Here is a 17,063-nt window from a genome sequence, read left to right on the forward strand (position 1 = left end):
TTCCCTGAGGAGGTGTGAAGGGAGGACTCTTCAGAGCACATTGTGGATCTCAGTCCCGTGGAGACTCCGGTAGCAGCAGCCTGGCAAATCTTGTGGAAGCAATGGAATTGAACTGGTGGCCAGTGGTACTCCATGATCTATTGGTAGTGGGGAATCTCTTTTTAGACAGGCTTTATAATGGCACAGAGGTTTTCCTGGCAGTTGTGTGATGGGCTGTATCTATTATGCCATGTCTTTGAGTTTGCATTTCAGTGTATTTCTTCTCTAGCTCAAGATGACTTTCTTTCCTATTTCTTCTCTTCCAAAATCACTTGACAGCTGGATATTTTCATTAAATCTCCTGCAGCATGATTCACAATCTAAATGCTCCCTATAAAATCTTAAGTCTTGGCAAGAAAGTGCAATTTTTTACAATTGCCAGGAGCTAGCTTCCTATCACCAGTTTATTTGGGTAGGCTTATTTTTGTGTCTTTAAAATATCATCCCTTAATTCCATGTAAACGCATTATGCTGTTCCCATGACAAAAAGGAGACAATGAAGCTATTTAAGAAATATATATTTTTAATTCTGGAGGTTCTGGAAAACAGAATTTCTATTGTGTGGTGAATTCTGAGATTTTGAACTAATTTCTTTTTGAATCAGAAGATGGCCAATGTTTTCTAAAGAAGATAAATCCTGGAATTTGTTTTTTTAAGGCTCAAAAGTTCTTAAAGAGAACACTGGAAAATTATAGCACTGATGTGCTATACTTATATAAAACAAGTACTATAAATATATTCAATATGGTACTGATGTATCAACTGAATAAACCTAGAGCTGAAACAGAAGGTATTTACCTCTGACAATTTTGGTGAAATATACCCACTTTAAAAAACCACTGCTGTTCTGACTGACCTGTCTGTGTTGATGAAAACCATCATCATCTAAAGGCTTTTAAAACTTTCTGGTCATTTTTCTTTGTGCTCTTCTTATTGGCAGGTCAGTGGGTTATCAAACTGTACTTTATCGATTCCAGAAGACTGATTGTAGCAATGTCCAAGTCTCATTTGTAATGGTGGTGGACTGGTACTCTTCAATTTCTTGTAGCTATTGATAATGGGAAGGCTCCAGGGGACAGGAGTGACACTGTGAATTGTATCAGCATTTTTACTTTGTGATTCTGTTCTAGTGCAGTAGGAGGAGCTGCCCCAGGCTGTGCTGCTGCCTCTGGGCCAGCCAGTGATGGCTTTAGGAGAATGGCACAAGTGGTTATGACATTGCTGCCCATCACAAATATGCTGCTTTGCAGGCACTGGTAAAGAGGAAATTTAATGTAGATTAATCCAATATCAAGGATCTGTATGCAGTAACAGAGCAAAACAATTTTCAAGGACAGATTTTAAGTATTTGTTATCATTGTGCAAATTTTCTGGAAATAGACTGAGTTCCATTGATCACTCTGCTGCACCAGATTTAGAACACAATCACACTTCCAATTTCAGATACATTGCTTATAATTAACTTGTTCTGAAGAGTGGAGAATCCACTCTGATGTGTCTACACTGCAGAGAAGCTGCTTGGCAGTGTGATTGTGCCTCTCTTATAACCCTATCATAGATCCCTAATTGTCCAGATGAAGGATGTTCTCTTAGTCCCTCATCAGGTGTTTGAATTGTCTAAGAACTACACTTGCATTATGAGACTATTACAGAGGTTATATACTGATTATATATAGATTGAAAGTATTCAACCATCTTTTTATTGTATATAAACCTACTTTTAAAATTTACTTTCCTGTGATAGTGTTCAGGTCTCAATTTCCCCTGTATAAAGATAGAGCAACCTCAGTGGATTTACAGAGTACTTTTGGAATTACATGTGTGAATAGGGACAAAAAAATCCTAATGTGCATATAAATAATTCACTTGTTGATTCAGTGCTTGTAACCCAGCCATTAATGTTGCCCTCCATAGCTGTGGTCTGTGAGGTCTGGTTTTGCATAACCAAATCCCAAGGAAGCCCTGCTTTGTGTCACTGTGGAAATGGCTTCTGGTTTGAGGCATTCAGGCTCCTTTGTTTAGTGTCTGTTTCAGAGCACCACCACATGCAGAAATACAGAGCTCTCTCCTGCTTTCCTGAGCTGGGGAGAGAAATTCTGTGGTTGACATGAGAAAAGCAGGCAGAATCAGCCTTCGCCTGCCTTTACATTTGAAATGAATCTTGTTTGGAGAGAAAGAAATTGCAGAATTTGCAAGAAGTCAGGAACTGAGACAAGAGGTGTCTCTGAACTGTCAATGAGCACGTGCACACGTGTTAGTTTAGCATGACTGCCTGTTTTAGTATGCAGCTGATAGAATGGAAACCACTGTGTGCTCCAGAACAATAGCACTGGCTCCTATTAACATACAACTCTCATTTTTATCAGGGTGGTTTGTGCAATTAATGAGATTTTTGTCAGTGCTATTTTTTTTCTGTGCAGCATAGGTGAGTCTTTGTGACATTGGTGAGATCCCCAGCTTTGCAGCAAGCAGAGAGCTGAGCCTGCTGTTGCCTCCTCTGGAGTCATGTCAAGGCTCAGTTCAGAAGTGCACAGTGTAAAAGGGTGGCTGTGACTCCTTAGGATCAGGGAATGGCATGTGTCAGCTGCAGTGAGTGCACTGTGGGGTGGAATGAAGGTTGTTCCTGCTTGGGGAGGAGAGATGGCTGAGAACATTGGCGTTTGGCTTCTGGCTCCTGGTTATTTTGCCAGTGGCCAAGATTTATGTTGACAACCAGAGCTTAGATTTGTCAATGCCCACATATCAAAGTTGAGTGCAGGAAGGACTGGAAACCTGCAGTGCTCCACAGTGGGGAAGGGTCTGGTACCATCTGAGTCTTATTTTCTGTTGTCTTCTTGGGTTTGTTTTATGCTTAAAATAGACCTAATTGAAACCTCTTAAAATCAAAGGTGTCTTTTTGGGGTTTGTTTCAGGCTTAAAATAGACCTTCTTGTGGTTTTTTTAGGCTTAAAATAGACCTAATTGAAACCTCTTTAAAATCAAAGGTAGGTGTTTGTTCCCACCAATTAAAAGAGGCTCAGATAAATACTACCTAGTCAGGAATGCATTCAGACCATTTGTCCTTTGGAAAAAAAAGCCTTTTCTGACTCAAGGGGGAGAGCTGCTCCTCCCAGTTGCAGGCTCCTTCCCAGAGGATTCACAGTTTTATCTGTGCCTCAGCACAGCCCCTCAGTGCACACTGAATGATGGGCACTACTCAGGCTTCACTGCTCTGTCATGCACTGGAAACCAAAGAGGAGAGAAGCAGCCCCACAGCACGGCCAGGGCTGTGCAGCCACGCTGAAATGCCAGTCGTCTCTCCTGAGTGTGCTCCCCTTGGGGTGGGGAATTGGGTCACTAGGTCATTCAACCATTCAAATTTAGGTTTTTTATAGGCACGTGTAGATGTGGGATAGGAAAAAAAAGAGATATTTCAGAGTACAGAGCAGAATCGGATTTGTGTGCTGACATCAGGATGTGAAAAAAGGAGATTATTTTGGGATGAGAATGCTGGGAGGAATGGGAGTTGCTGTTTGGACCTGCTGGACATGCCTCCAGGGTGGGGTTTGGCAAAGGTACAGCAGGCAGAGAGAGATCAAAAGACAATTCAAAGAGAATTTCTGTGATCTTTGTTTTTGTCTCATGTCATGGCCAGTCTTATCCTTTGGGGGATGATTTGGGATTTTTGAAGGAGATTGGATAGGGAGAAGGAAGGACTCAGCAACACTAAATAAAGAATACATTAGAAAGCTGGCAGGATTTTTTTAATAGTAAAAAATATGGCAGATGTTGACTATAGGGGCAGTATCTCATATGCCTGCAATATTCATGGAGATCTACTACTTGCCAGAAGCCAGTATGTTTTATAGCATGAAAATTTCTGGTGGGAATGCCTCTGTACCAGACCTCTCACTGTAAGTCATTATTAAGATATATTTATCTCAGATCATGTGTGGCCCCCTAATAAGAGCCAGAAATAAAACCATGATATCTTTCTAAATCTTTGTTTTGCTTATGGATAAGCTGAATTGAATTTCATTCACACAGTAGAACACATTTTTATAGTGCACCCCATATGAGTGCTTTCTGGCCAACATGAAAAATGTTGGTTCCTGTCTGGAATTTTTCTGAAGTATAGGAATAAGTCTGGTATAAAATAAATAAAAAGGTCTGTTACTTCTAGGGTAGTGAAACCTCCTTCCATTTTTCCTCAATATAAGTAGGCAATACTTCCTAGGTGTTACAAGAGATTTTAATATTTTGAAGTTTTAGGGAAGACAAAGCCTTTAGTCCATCCTGCTTTGGTGGCACCTCTGAAGAACTAATTTGATGGGTAAGCCATACAGACAGTTCACATGTCAGGGAAGTAACAGTGGTGAAAAATTGGTTTATAAATCTAATAGGATTCAGAGAATAGTTTCTACTCATTTGAAACAAATTCCAATGTGTAAACCATGACAGAGAGATGAATTAATGTTGACAGTGAAGAGATTCTGAATCCAAAGGAACTGTCTTGCTGACCTGCTCCTAAAGATGCTCAGCTAGAACAAAGAGGTGAAGTAAAAAGTTACTTCAATTTTAACTGAAGCTGAGGGAGACTGTTTTATTATTATAGATAGCAGAGGGGCATTCTCCATGCAATTATCTAGGTCCAGAGAGCAGGGAGATGAGGATGGATGTTATCTGAGTGGTGGGCAGGTGATGTGTTTCTTGTTGGCAGAGTATGTTGAGAAACCTTCTTTTGCCAAATGGAAATACACAAATTGTGAACAGAAGTGTTGGTGTTTTATTCTAATTGCATGTTTGTTTCTGGCAGGCAATGTATTGAATTGTGAGGTTTATTCTGGAAAGAAATTGATTTTTTTTTAAGTGATGAATATTTAAGTGATTCTTTGCTAGAAGTTAAATTTAACAGGACAAATTGGAGGGACCCAGGAGAACCAAGGGGTTCCCTCTGAATCTCAAGGGAATATAGACAGTGCTAGGAGATGGCACCACAGGATGTGATGCTCTCACTGAGAGCATCTGGGCTGGTGCACAGGAGCTGATGCAATGCAGCATGTCAGGGAGGAAATCTATATTTCAAAGGGGCAGCAGCAAAAATTTAATTAAATCTCTGCATCCTTCCTCAGGTAGCAGCAGTGCACTGACCGTGCTAAAATGATGTGGCATATCTTCCTCTGTATTTTTCCTGCCAGCAATCAGTTTGCTTGTCAGAGGTGGCCTTTCACTTATGGAAAAAAAAATAGAAAAATGGCTGCAAATCTGGAGGTTCTGTGATGCATTAGTAGTACACTCACCTTTTTGCAGCAGCCTGTGTTGTTTTTGTCATATATTACCAGAGAAAAAGAATGATTGTTATGTAATGTATACGCAGCACTGCATTGTGCTCAGTATTCAGCTGTGTATGAATTCTTAAGCTGAAAGATCAGGAGAATGTGGGTTAAAGTTTTGCCAAATTTTCTTCTGTTAAACATTATCTCATTCTGTGAAAGGTTCCATGCCACTCCAAATGGATTTCAGGAAAGGTGTTATAACCTATCTTCATATTAATGGAAATAAGAGCATGGCTGAGCCAGGGTAGTGATTGTGGAAGAAATGGAGAGGAAATGCTTTGCTGTCTTATTCAAAGTGGGTTTTATAAAAATATAGGCACAGAATTCACATTCTCACAAGTTTATTCCTGCTTTTGGTTTCAAGGCAGCCATGATGCCAGTTGTATTTGGTGCTGGCTTTTCCCAGTGCTGCTGACAGTCCAAAGCCTTTTATTACTATTGTTGCAGTGTCTTTGAAATCTCCAAACCAGGAGCGTGATATTAAACCCAGAATGGCTGGAGTTATTTCAATTCCAGAAACCAACCAGACTTGATAAAGCTGTCATGATTGCACTCATGTCTGTAGGGCTCAGGAAAGATGTGATCTGAGCTTTTGGGACAGAAAACAATACCATGCCCTCTCTCCTGGATTGCTGCTCACCTTGGAGCTGCTCCATGTTTATTTCTCCACCTGCCTTCCCTTTTTCCCCTATCATAAAGAAGTTGTGGAGCTTTGCTGTGAACCACCTGGGTTTTCTGATGATATTAATCATTTAAGAAGTTTTCAAAAGGAGCTGCATTTCACTCCTGTCAGTCTGCCTTCTTGTGCTCCCTTGTCATTTCCACAAAAGAAAATGCTTTCCTCATTTTTGCTGAATTTGAAAGGCTCAGTTACCATTCAGTCACCTGAGCAGCTCTCAGTTGTGCACTCTGCAAGTTACTCAATTATGAAATTGGGCAGTGATAATTCTGTTTTAGTGGTACACTCAGTGTGTTGGATAACACCAAGCAGTATGAGTTTGGTTTCATGTTTGGCACCGCAACTACTGTTTTGTTGTCTTCATTGTCCTTCTTTCCTTTCTTCTGCTCACTTTCATCTTCCTGTTCCTGTACTAGGGTGTTCCCAAGTTAAAGGACCAAGCTATTTCATGTATATTACCAAAGACAGAATACTAGAATAAAACCTAGCCAATAATCATCAATTTCAGATGTCTTCCCTAATTCCTATAGATCCTTGTAAAGACCATAAAATATTGGAACAGCAGTATTTCATCATCTCATTTTAATATTCTGTTTGGATATGCTTCCACCAGAAGACCAGTAAGGTGGCAGAAAATAAAAACTGAAATAGCTTTATAAGCACAAAATGAGCCTACATGTAATTCTCTTTCCCAGCTGTCCATCTCTCTTGGTCTCAGGATGACACTGAAGATGGTTGAGAAGTGGAGATCTTTGCCAAGCAAACTTTTCTTCTTTGTGTGCTTGTACTGTATGCACACAGACATGCATCTATGTGTCTTTATGTACTTATTATTATTGGATGAGATGTGTGATTTTAATTGTAATTTAAACCATTGTTTCACTATATATTTCACTGGCATTTAATTGAATAATGGTTGTGATCACACTGGAGTTAATTAGCAAATTCAAATAATAAATTCATCTCGGTTTGTATGTGAACCCTGAGGGAAAATCATAAATAAAAGTAACAATACACAGAAAAATATCTGGTCCTGCGCAGTGGTCAGTGAGGATTCTGGGTTATATCCACCTTGTCATTCCTGGGAATATTTAATATCTAATAAATACTGAAAAATGCCATATGTTTGTATTTAAAACATATATATACACAATATATTATACATAATATTTTATGCAATTCACTGAAATAATGGCATTTATGGAGTTGTAAAGTAGTGATTAGTATCAGCATGATATCAGTGCAAGGAGAACTGGGGTGACATTATGACAAGGAAAACTAAGGATGAATTGCCATTTTCAAGGAAGAACAGTCTGAAGAAGAAGGTGCTGATGGAAATTTCATTAGCCTGGATATTTTTTTAAAAGGTCCATTCTAGTTTATAGTGGGGACCAATCTTGAACTGACAGAGTGAGTGGCTGCATTACCTCAGAGAGATATTCTGCCTGTAACTTCTGTAACTGTAATTCCTGGTAAGTCTGTTTTGAATTACAACCACAGAGTACAAGTAAGAATATCAGTCTTGATTTGATTATGTGCAATTCAAATGGAATAAAATCACAACTTATATTAGATCATCATATGCACTTAGCCTTTGCCCTTCTTAAGGGAGGAGGAATTTTGACAAAGATGGATGCTTTGTTAAACCCCAGATTTATCTATCAAAGAAATGTTTCATTGTGGTCACTTATTTTGGCTTTAGAATATCAAGTTACTAAAGATATAATTCTTCAAAAAGGCCTGACTGTGAGATCACTTAACCTCAACAAATACTGGAGCTAATTTTAATGAAGTGGCTTGAGCAAAGAATCTGATAGCAGTAACTGAGCTTTATAATTAAGGATAACAATAGTTTATAAGGCTTGACAAGAACTGCAGAATCAGCTCTGTAATTATAGTTTTGCCAAAGTGAATCGTGCTGTAGTTTTGTTGGGCAGGAATTCTACTCGCTGTCTATGCACAGAACAGGTACCAGTCCTCCAGAGTTCTATTTTTAGCCCTTTGCCATTTTTTCTCTCCTGTGATCTTGGGGAGATGGTTAGAAGGCTGACCCAGTTCTCCCTGAAGTCAGTAAAATCCTTTTTACTGTTTTCAGTAAGAGATGGATCAGGCTTTGAACTTTGTCTCAAGTTCCCAGCAGGAGTGCTGATACAGACATTTCATCTTTGGTACTGGAGAGTCACGACTCTAAAGAACATATGGGAGATAACACATCAGAGAAAGCCTAATAAGTCTCCTAAACTTCAACCTGCAGGCATAATGAGGGATTCACATCACTAGTCTTTAGTCAAGAATATCAGGTCTAAGCTAGTCCTCTTTCTCTCTCTAGTTGGTACTTCCTGGCCTCCAGAGATGCCTTCTCTTCCATGCCTTTTTCATGGCAAAACCCAGCTGACAAAGCTCTCTGAATCAATACAAGGAACCTTTGCCTGGAACTGCCTTGCACAGCCCCAGAACTTGGTCAATACACACTAGTGCTGCCTAATCCCCCTTATCTCAACATCTACTTGGGAAGTGAGGTCTGGGGTATGTAGTTTGTGTTTAATGTGATCATGTGCCTGATCACCTGCCCTGTTCCCTCCTCCATGTTTTTCCTGATGTTTACAACAAACACATTTCTCTGGCTGGTGGGAATGGCTCACTACACTTTGGAGAACTCAGAGACAGTTACCATGAAAATCCCTCAAATAAAATCAACAGCTGTAAAAGAGTGTGCAGGGGCAGATTGTTCCGGAAAAAAATTGTCCAGATTAAGGACATGAACTTTTCCCTAGACTATGACTAGACACAGCTATTTTCAATGTAATCAGCCTAAAAACATGCAGCAATAAACTACTTACATGTGCAGTTCCTAGCAGTAGATAAAAACTACATGGAATAATTTTCTATAAACACACACGGGCCAAAACCAAAATGCTATGCTAAACTGATTGATACCTTAAAAATGTGAAGAAGTTCACAAAGAGATAGATAGATAGATGGCTAGATAGATAGATAGATATTTCCTTGTGTTTGCAGGTTTCATGATTGAAATAGGTCATTATGCAAAGATTGGTCTACAAATATTATTAAGAGATATAAGGTGGAAGTTGATTTTGTATATGAAATGTTGCAGAAGTGTGGAATGCCAGTTAGCAGTTCACCGAGAATTTCAAGGGTTTTCACATGCACAGTTCTCTCATGGGTTAAGACAATATTAAGAAAAAATGCCACACAACCCTAAAACTTCAGAAAGCATATAATTTTATAACTCATGGATTTTTTTTTTTTCTGCCAGATGTCAGAAGGGCTGTGAATCTGAGATAACCTCTTTTGGATGCGGATGGAGGGACAAGGAGGCATTTTATGCTTTTCTTCATTGTAGAACTTAATTCTCTCTTGGATTCTCACCCTGCCTGATCCAGGTTTATGTCACACCAAAAAAGCAGAATGTGCTTCAAACAAATAAATAAAATAAGGGTTTGTACCCCAAAGAGCTTATTAACAAGAGATCAAGCTCAAGATGAAAATGTAGGGAGCAGGGAGGCAGTGCAACATCAACCAGAATGAAGCTCTCAGCTTCAACAGCACTTTGATATGTGTAACAACATCTGGTGTGATTTATGTGCACTTTAAGCAAACAAACAGAAGAGAAGTAGAGCAAGCCCTCAGCAAATGAGTAACCTCTGGCTTATTTGGCCTGTGCTGTGTGCACATCTCGACAGCTGATGAGGGAGGACAGTCCTTTCATGAGTGCATCAAGCTCAGGAGTTCAAGGCGAAGGTGGTTAACTCCCAAATGTGGCTGATTATCTGAAATGTATCTAAATCCCTTAAGTCTGCAACAGTGAGCTGGAAATCTCTCAGCACCAGGCCTTCCTTCTAGAATGACAGGAATATAACCATTAGTTGTTTCTCCTATCATAAACTGCACCTGTTTTAAAATCCCGACACTTACCTGTGACCTCAGTGGACAAAGACAGAAAAAGAGGTGAAGAAAAATGTCTCCATACTCAAAATGCACTGTGTTCAAGCCTTTTGTGCAGGACACATTTATGCAAACACATCCAAAATTAGGTATGCATTCTTTAGGGAAGCATCCCTGCATGCTGACAGTGCCTGTCATAGCCCAGGGAAAACACCGAGTGTGGCTCCTTCCACACCCCATCAGCTTCCCTGCAGAAAATCCCCTTTGCCTTTGGAAAACCTTGTGCAATGCAAAGGGCTGCTACAACTTTTTTGGTCTGTGCAGTAAGGCCAGAGCCTCTGTTGAGGCCAGTCTGCTTTCTTTCTCCCCCAAAGGCTAGGGTCCAGCCTATACACTTTTCACCATGGTATTCACATTTGGTCATTGTATCTGTGAACTCAACTCATCCACAGGTAATTCAACATAGCACATGTTGGAGTCAGTAAACTGTGTGGCTTTCAGCAGAGATAGACCTAAATGTCTCAGGGACAAATGCAGCAAATCTGGGTCCATACTGTATTTCAACAAAACTGGTTTTTGTTCCAAATTTGTGCCACAAGGAGAGAGGGAAGGCACTTACAAGTACACAAAATAATACATATAAAAGCAGGAACAGTCTTGTGCTCAGGGAGCTGGACTGGTGTGTGAGTTGTTGTAGTGGTAATGTGTGAAAAACACTGGTGTGGACTAGACTTTGAAAAAATTGTGCTAGCTCTGGCATCTGCTCCAAATACTATTGGAAGGGGATCATTCAGAAAGGATACTGTTAAGTGAAACTGGACCCTAATTCAAATCACATTAAATGGAACATTTTTAACAAACTCTCAGCTAAAGAGGTTTCCAAAAAATGATTATTAAAACATAAAATTTTGCTGCTGTTAACAGCCTAACCATTACAGCAGTAGCCTGAAAGTGAGGGAATAAAAATTTACTATTGGTAACAAAACTGTCTCAAGTATGTTCTTCACAGTCCAAAAGGAGAAATGCAAATACCAGATATTTATAGTCAGCCCTCAAAAAATGAACAGTGAATGAGATGTTTTCTTTTTGCTTTTTTATAACTGGAAATATTTTCCTCCATTAAACACTCGGAGGTCAGTGCTCCATCTCTGTACTGAACATTTTCTCAAACAACAACTGTTGACTGCAGCAGGACATTATCTAAGTAGGAACAACATGGCTTGATCCATTGCTTTATTTTTGACAGTGTTTGTGTAATGCTCAGAAATACCTGTGTGTCTACAGTTTTAGAGGTATTTTGTGTGTATGTATCAAGTTAATGCATTTTTAAACTGAGGAGGATTTTGACAAGGAAGGTGCTACAATTCTGCTATTGAAGCAGAGGTTAAAATTCCAGGGAGAGCAGTCTCAAGCCAATGCCAAGTAGTTCCAAAGATGTAGCCCAGTAATGGAAACACCCTGAAGCTGACATCTTTGTCTCTCCTTATTTTTGTTAAGTGTTGAATACCAAAGAGCTATTGGCCTCATCTTGAGTGAAGAAAGCTTTTATATGACAGCAAGGGCTGGCTCTGTTAGTTTGCCTAAGCTGACTAAGGCATAGCTCCATAGTTCTGGAGAAGATGTCTGCACTCACTTTCCATTTTTCCTGTTATTCATGAGACTCTCTGCTGTATTAGTTGAGTGGTGTTTTCCAGAGATGTGAAAAAAAATGAGAAAGGATGGGCAGGTAGCTTGAAACCTGAGGCAAGTTGGATGGATTTCCCCTCTTTCACTTGACAGTCTGGCATGTCTTGGGTACATTAATTTGCTTCTGGGTTCTTCTGTTCCCTCTCTGTGAAGCAGGAGTCCTACACCTCATATCATAAAGGCTGTGGCTGTGGGGTAAATGTATTCAGGATAGTGCAGTGTTCAAATTCTTGTGTAATGCAGGGCAGGTACATGCCCTGGGCAAACTGGAACTGAGCATTACTTACTGGCAGCTGCAAGCAAATCACATGGACTCAGTCCATCTGGAAATGGGATGCAGAACAGTAGACAAGAGAAAAAACTATAGAAGGAGCTTGAAGACATGGTCTATCTCACAAAAGCCAGTGAAAGGCAAATATTTCTTGGGGTTGAGACATCTCTGGCTACCATGATTACACACTGTAATGTGAGAGCAGTTGGGAGGCCAGTGCAGTGAGCTGGTGGCTGAGTGTCACGTGAGGCACTGCAGCCTTCTGAGCTGGTGAGTCCCACTTGCTTCGTGCCATTATCTTTGAGAAATTGCAGGGAACTTGGAAATAAACAAATGGGAAGTCCTATTGCTGTGCCTGGCAGGATTGGGTTGAGGTGGTGTGTGTCAAATAAGAAAAAATTTCATGTGTACTCAGGCATTAGTCTATGTGGCTTTATATGTTCTCCTTTCACAGATGGCAATGCCACTAAGAAATATTGTGATTGTTTTAAAACTCTGGTAATCACTTGCTTTCATGCCTTAAGGATAAACAGCCTCTTTCAGGGGTTTACTTGCCACATTGTATTACTCATACTGTGTTTCTTGCTTTGTTTGCTGGTAGAATACATACACCAATGCAGACAAGCTCTTGGAGGCTGCAGAGCAGCTGGCTCAGACTGGGGAATGTGACCCTGAAGAGATCTATAAAGCAGCCCGGCATCTGGAAGTTCGGATTCAGGACTTTGTCCGGAGGGTGGAACAGAGGAAACTTCTCTTGGACATGTCAGTCTCCTTCCATACCCACACCAAAGAGGTAAGAGGTGCACGAGGGAATTTTGCTGTGTATTGTAGAATGCTGCAAGAGGCTGTCTCTGAAAACTCAGATAACAGAGAAAAGGCATTTTCATCATACAAGGCTGATATTATCCAGTTCATTTCATGCATATGAGTAACTGCTTTAAAGAGGAAATAAAACGTGAATGAAACATATGAATGTTACAGTACACTAAAATATAGCAACACCATCTCCAGTGGTGCTTAATCACAACTAGAATGTATTGTTAGAAAGCAAGAATTCTCTTGTAAGAACACTTTAAGTACAAACATGCCAGCAGCATGATCCTCTGAGGATTCCATTTAAATGTACTGTTAATTAATGTATCCAATATCATTATGTGTTACTAGAAATCTTACATTGTTTAATGAGGCAGACTTCAAAACAACTGCTAAAGAAAAAACAGCCACATACTGATACAGTGAATCAGTGAGGACCTGAATAAATGCTGTTTAGTGTAATTGAAAAATATCCAGAGATAAGGCTGACTTGCCAGAGGAGATACAGTGGACAGGACATCAAATGGGAGGCCACTGGGGATGTAATTAAAGCATACTTCACATTTTCTGCAGTCCAAAGGCCATTCAGTGGTGAGTGACTTTTAAAGATAGGGTTTCTGCTGAGAGAGATGGAATTAGTCAGGATGGTTGTTTTCATGCTCTGCAGCATCTGTTAGTGAAAGCACACTTGATCAGGAAGATACTCTGAGAAGCTGAAAGCTTTGCCTCTGCTGATTTACATGTTACAAACAAGTCGCATATATCAGGCTTCAGGATGCTGGGGAGCCCCTGAAGTATAAGGTACATGCAAACATTTATTCAGATGTGTATGGAAGATGGAGTTTACAGTTAGAGCTGTTGGTACATGAAGGTTTTTCTTTTACATCTTGCTTCTGTAATATACTAAAATATCGTTGGCTCTCAGCTTGTGGATAATGCTGTTCTTCCCGGAGTTGCTCAAACACTTGCAGCTATGCTGGTTTGCCACTGGGGAAACTTAATTGGTTATTTCCTCTGTAAAAATTATTTCATAAGAGTTTCCTGCTGTGATTAACCTTGATTCACCTATGCAGGTGATGATTAGTAAAAAAAAGACAGTTAGTGGTATTGTGTAGCCTAATTTGGCTTTGGGAAATAAAGCCTCCCTGTATGAAGGAATTGGGATTGCAGTGCATTATACTCCTGTTCTTCTTCAACAAGAAGGGACTTTGCTTGCTCTACACACCTGGTCTTATTGAGCTCTGTCTTGGTGAATAAAAATGCAGATGTATTAAAAATTAACATTTTTAAAATACTATTTTAAAAACGCATCTTCTATGCTAGCATCAATGCTGTTCTCTAGATGTTAAGAGTAAATGCTAAGTATTTGCTTCATTAAGGTTTTCCCGTGAGACAGATTGGCTCTGTGATGTGTTTTTGGAAAGTTCAGTAATTAATTCATGTCATTTTTAAGGAGATCCAGAGTGGACAGACTCTGGGTGCTTATCTCTTATAAAAGTCCCTTCCAACCCAAACTATTCTATGATTCATGTTGTATTAATCTATTGAGACATAACTGGTGAAAAGGTAAATTAAGTAGAAAGAAATGGTCTTACTGACACTTTTTCTTTTTTTGGAAATATTCTGAAGATCTTCCTGCAATGAACATGTTTCTTCTGACAGTTTTCCTAGCACAGGTTGTGTGAATTGTGAATTTCTGATGTAGTAATTCCCAGGTGTGGATGAGTTCATTGACTGTGAACTTCTCATTCCTTCACCTGTACTCTGCCCACCTCTTCATCTCCACATGCATCTGCTCAGATTCTCACCACCTGAGAAACTTTTAACTGCTCCTACCTTTTTTCTCTTGTCAAACAAATGTTTCCTTTTGTAGTCAGTCTTCCTGTATTTTCTTCAGGACAATAGATAGTGTTGAATTAGGGAGTCATTAAAATGTAGATATCCCTATGGGTAATGTAAGTTCACAGTGGATTTTTTATACTACAGTATACTTGAATCACTGCTTATTTCATGTGAAAGCATTAAAGAGGGTCCCTTCTGCTAAACACTGACTCATACAGTTGAAGGAATATCAAAACTACAGTCAATTAAGCATAACAATAATTTTGATATGTTTTTTAAGTGACCTTATTTAACAATATATACAATAGGTTGAAATGAGGACTTTTTGGTGTTGTAATAACACTTTAGAAGCATAAATTGGAAGCAGTGCTTTAAGTGATTGTTCACTCTTGAATAATGTAGGTGTCCTATTGCCATGCCTGTAAACAGGATTTTGTGTGTCCCCCTGTCCTATAGCGTTCCTTATGCTTTTCTAGTTTGTAGTCAATATTTTTGTACCCTTTTGGACCAAGGCATTTCCGATGGTGTGAGCAGAAACCTGGTACTATGGGAATCAAATCCAATTATCTGTATGGCAGGGTAAAGTTATAAATTATTATCACTGGCATAAATACATTCAACAGACTCATACCTGAATAATTTCTCTCAGGACTAAGTGTAATTGAATTTAGGTTCTTTCTTCAAATCTGAATCAATTATTGTCAGGATTGTCAGATCTTGCACTTTTATCACAAACCTCATGATAGTTGATGTTTTTCTGTGAACTTTTGGCTTTAGGATCAAATGATGATAGAGGATTCTTGGCTGGCATTTGATTTTGTTTAAAAGAGAATATTTCTGGAGCTTCCTGGAGAAGAGGTTGCAGATGTCATAAAATCACACCCTGAAGACTCAAAACCCTCAAGGACAAAAGAAAAACATCTTGCAATTAATTGTCTGAATCTTAATATTTTAGTGTCTCAGTTCTATACTTAAGGTTCTGCAGTGTATTTTACATTTCCAAGTATTAAAATGTAGACAGGAAAGAGCACTGTGACCACTTCTACATCATTAAAAATTTTTAAATCCTCTTGTATAGTTAAGGTTGTGTTACTTGTGTTACTACATAGGTTTTGTTACTTGTATTGGCTGGTGATGCAGTTGCTAACTGAAGAATGAGAAGGAACTTCACTGAATTTAGAGCCATTTATAGTATATGGGCTTTAACTAAACTATAAAACAGTTCTGCACTTGTTTCATAGTTTTTTGGGGCATGAAAGGCATGTCTTACCACCTCTAGGCTTCTTGTTTCTTAGTGGGCCTGAGATTACCAGTTCTGTGTTGAGTCCAGCACAAAAAAAACAGAGAGGCAGAGAATTGTGTTTTCAGATCATGTGCCCTCTGTTTTGTTGTTGTTTAGTGGGTCAGAAGAGCAGGAGGACGAGGTGCTCAGGGCAGGCACTTCCATGTGGAACCTGCCATGCCTACCTGGCCCACAGAATGGGGGATGAATGTGCTCAGAAAATATTTAATGTTGAGAAAAAGGAACTGCCAGATTCCTAACAGGTTACTATGAACATGTGCAAACTGGAACTTGGCAGAGGTCTTCTGAGTGACCAAATTTGGGAAAATGTTCATATGAATGACATAATGTGTATTCTTGACATCAAGGCTAAGCCCTGCAAAATTTCAAACCCTTGCTTAAAAGCATGGAGGGTCTGGAGCATCTCATTTGAACAGAAATAAAACTAACACAGGCAAAGTACCTTTTCTGTCCCTTTCTCTCATTCTGGCCCTTTCACCTCAAAATTCATCAAGTTCAGCCTTAGGCAGACACCTGGTATGGAAAGTTTCACTCTGAAAATCTTGTCTGATAAGGCCATGAGAAAGTGTGAGCTAAGTCCTGGACCATTAAGTGTCAGACAGCTTCCTGTATTATAACCTGTATTATTTGTGGTCAGTAGGTCACCTTGGTCACCCCACAGACATCAGTGGGGTTACTCAGCTGGGTAATGGAGTGGGGCTGCCCTGTCAGTCAGGAATGGTAACAGTGTTTTATTGCAGGCACTGCTAACTTAATTTTGCTTGATAACCAAGACCTGTGAAATTAAATTTTCTCTGCTTGAGTTGAATGTTGTGATCAGAAGATTATTTCAGTGTAGATCACTAATTCTGACAGGGCTTGTTCTTCACTTTGAGGCAGAGCTGCTGGGACACAGGGAGCGGGAAGCTCAGGGGACTGAGGTCAGCTGCTATTGACTCCCATCAGAAGAGTTGACAGAATGTATCTAAGTTAATCATGGAGCAAACATGACAGTGGTTCTGGGATATATCCTGTAATCCTGTCACTCACTGTGAATTGACACAGGAATCAAAGTTAATGTTACTGAACTTCAAAATTTGTTGTTTGACTTTTACTGCTAATATTGACTTTCCAGAGCAATTGCCCACTGGATAATAAAGATTTGTGATGCAGAGGATATTCAGTTTAGCAACTCCACTTGCTGGCAACTTCTGGAAGTTTTGAAAAGGT

General features: G+C 39.6%; 1 protein-coding gene across 3 annotated transcripts in view; it reads left to right on the top strand.

Annotated features, from left to right (window-relative positions):
• KALRN (kalirin RhoGEF kinase) overlaps window positions 1-17,063 on the top strand; it is a 464,957-nt gene that overhangs the window by 256,610 nt on the left and 191,284 nt on the right. For all 3 annotated transcript variants that reach the window (XM_066553090.1, XM_066553091.1, XM_066553092.1), the window contains exon 11: window positions 12,498-12,689. In XM_066553090.1, coding sequence (XP_066409187.1) covers window positions 12,498-12,689 — 192 coding nt within the window. The remainder of the gene's footprint in view (window positions 1-12,497; window positions 12,690-17,063) is intronic.

The sequence above is a fragment of the Molothrus aeneus genome, chromosome 7, assembly GCF_037042795.1.
Source record: "Molothrus aeneus isolate 106 chromosome 7, BPBGC_Maene_1.0, whole genome shotgun sequence".
NCBI classification, from domain to species: Eukaryota; Metazoa; Chordata; class Aves; order Passeriformes; family Icteridae; genus Molothrus; species Molothrus aeneus.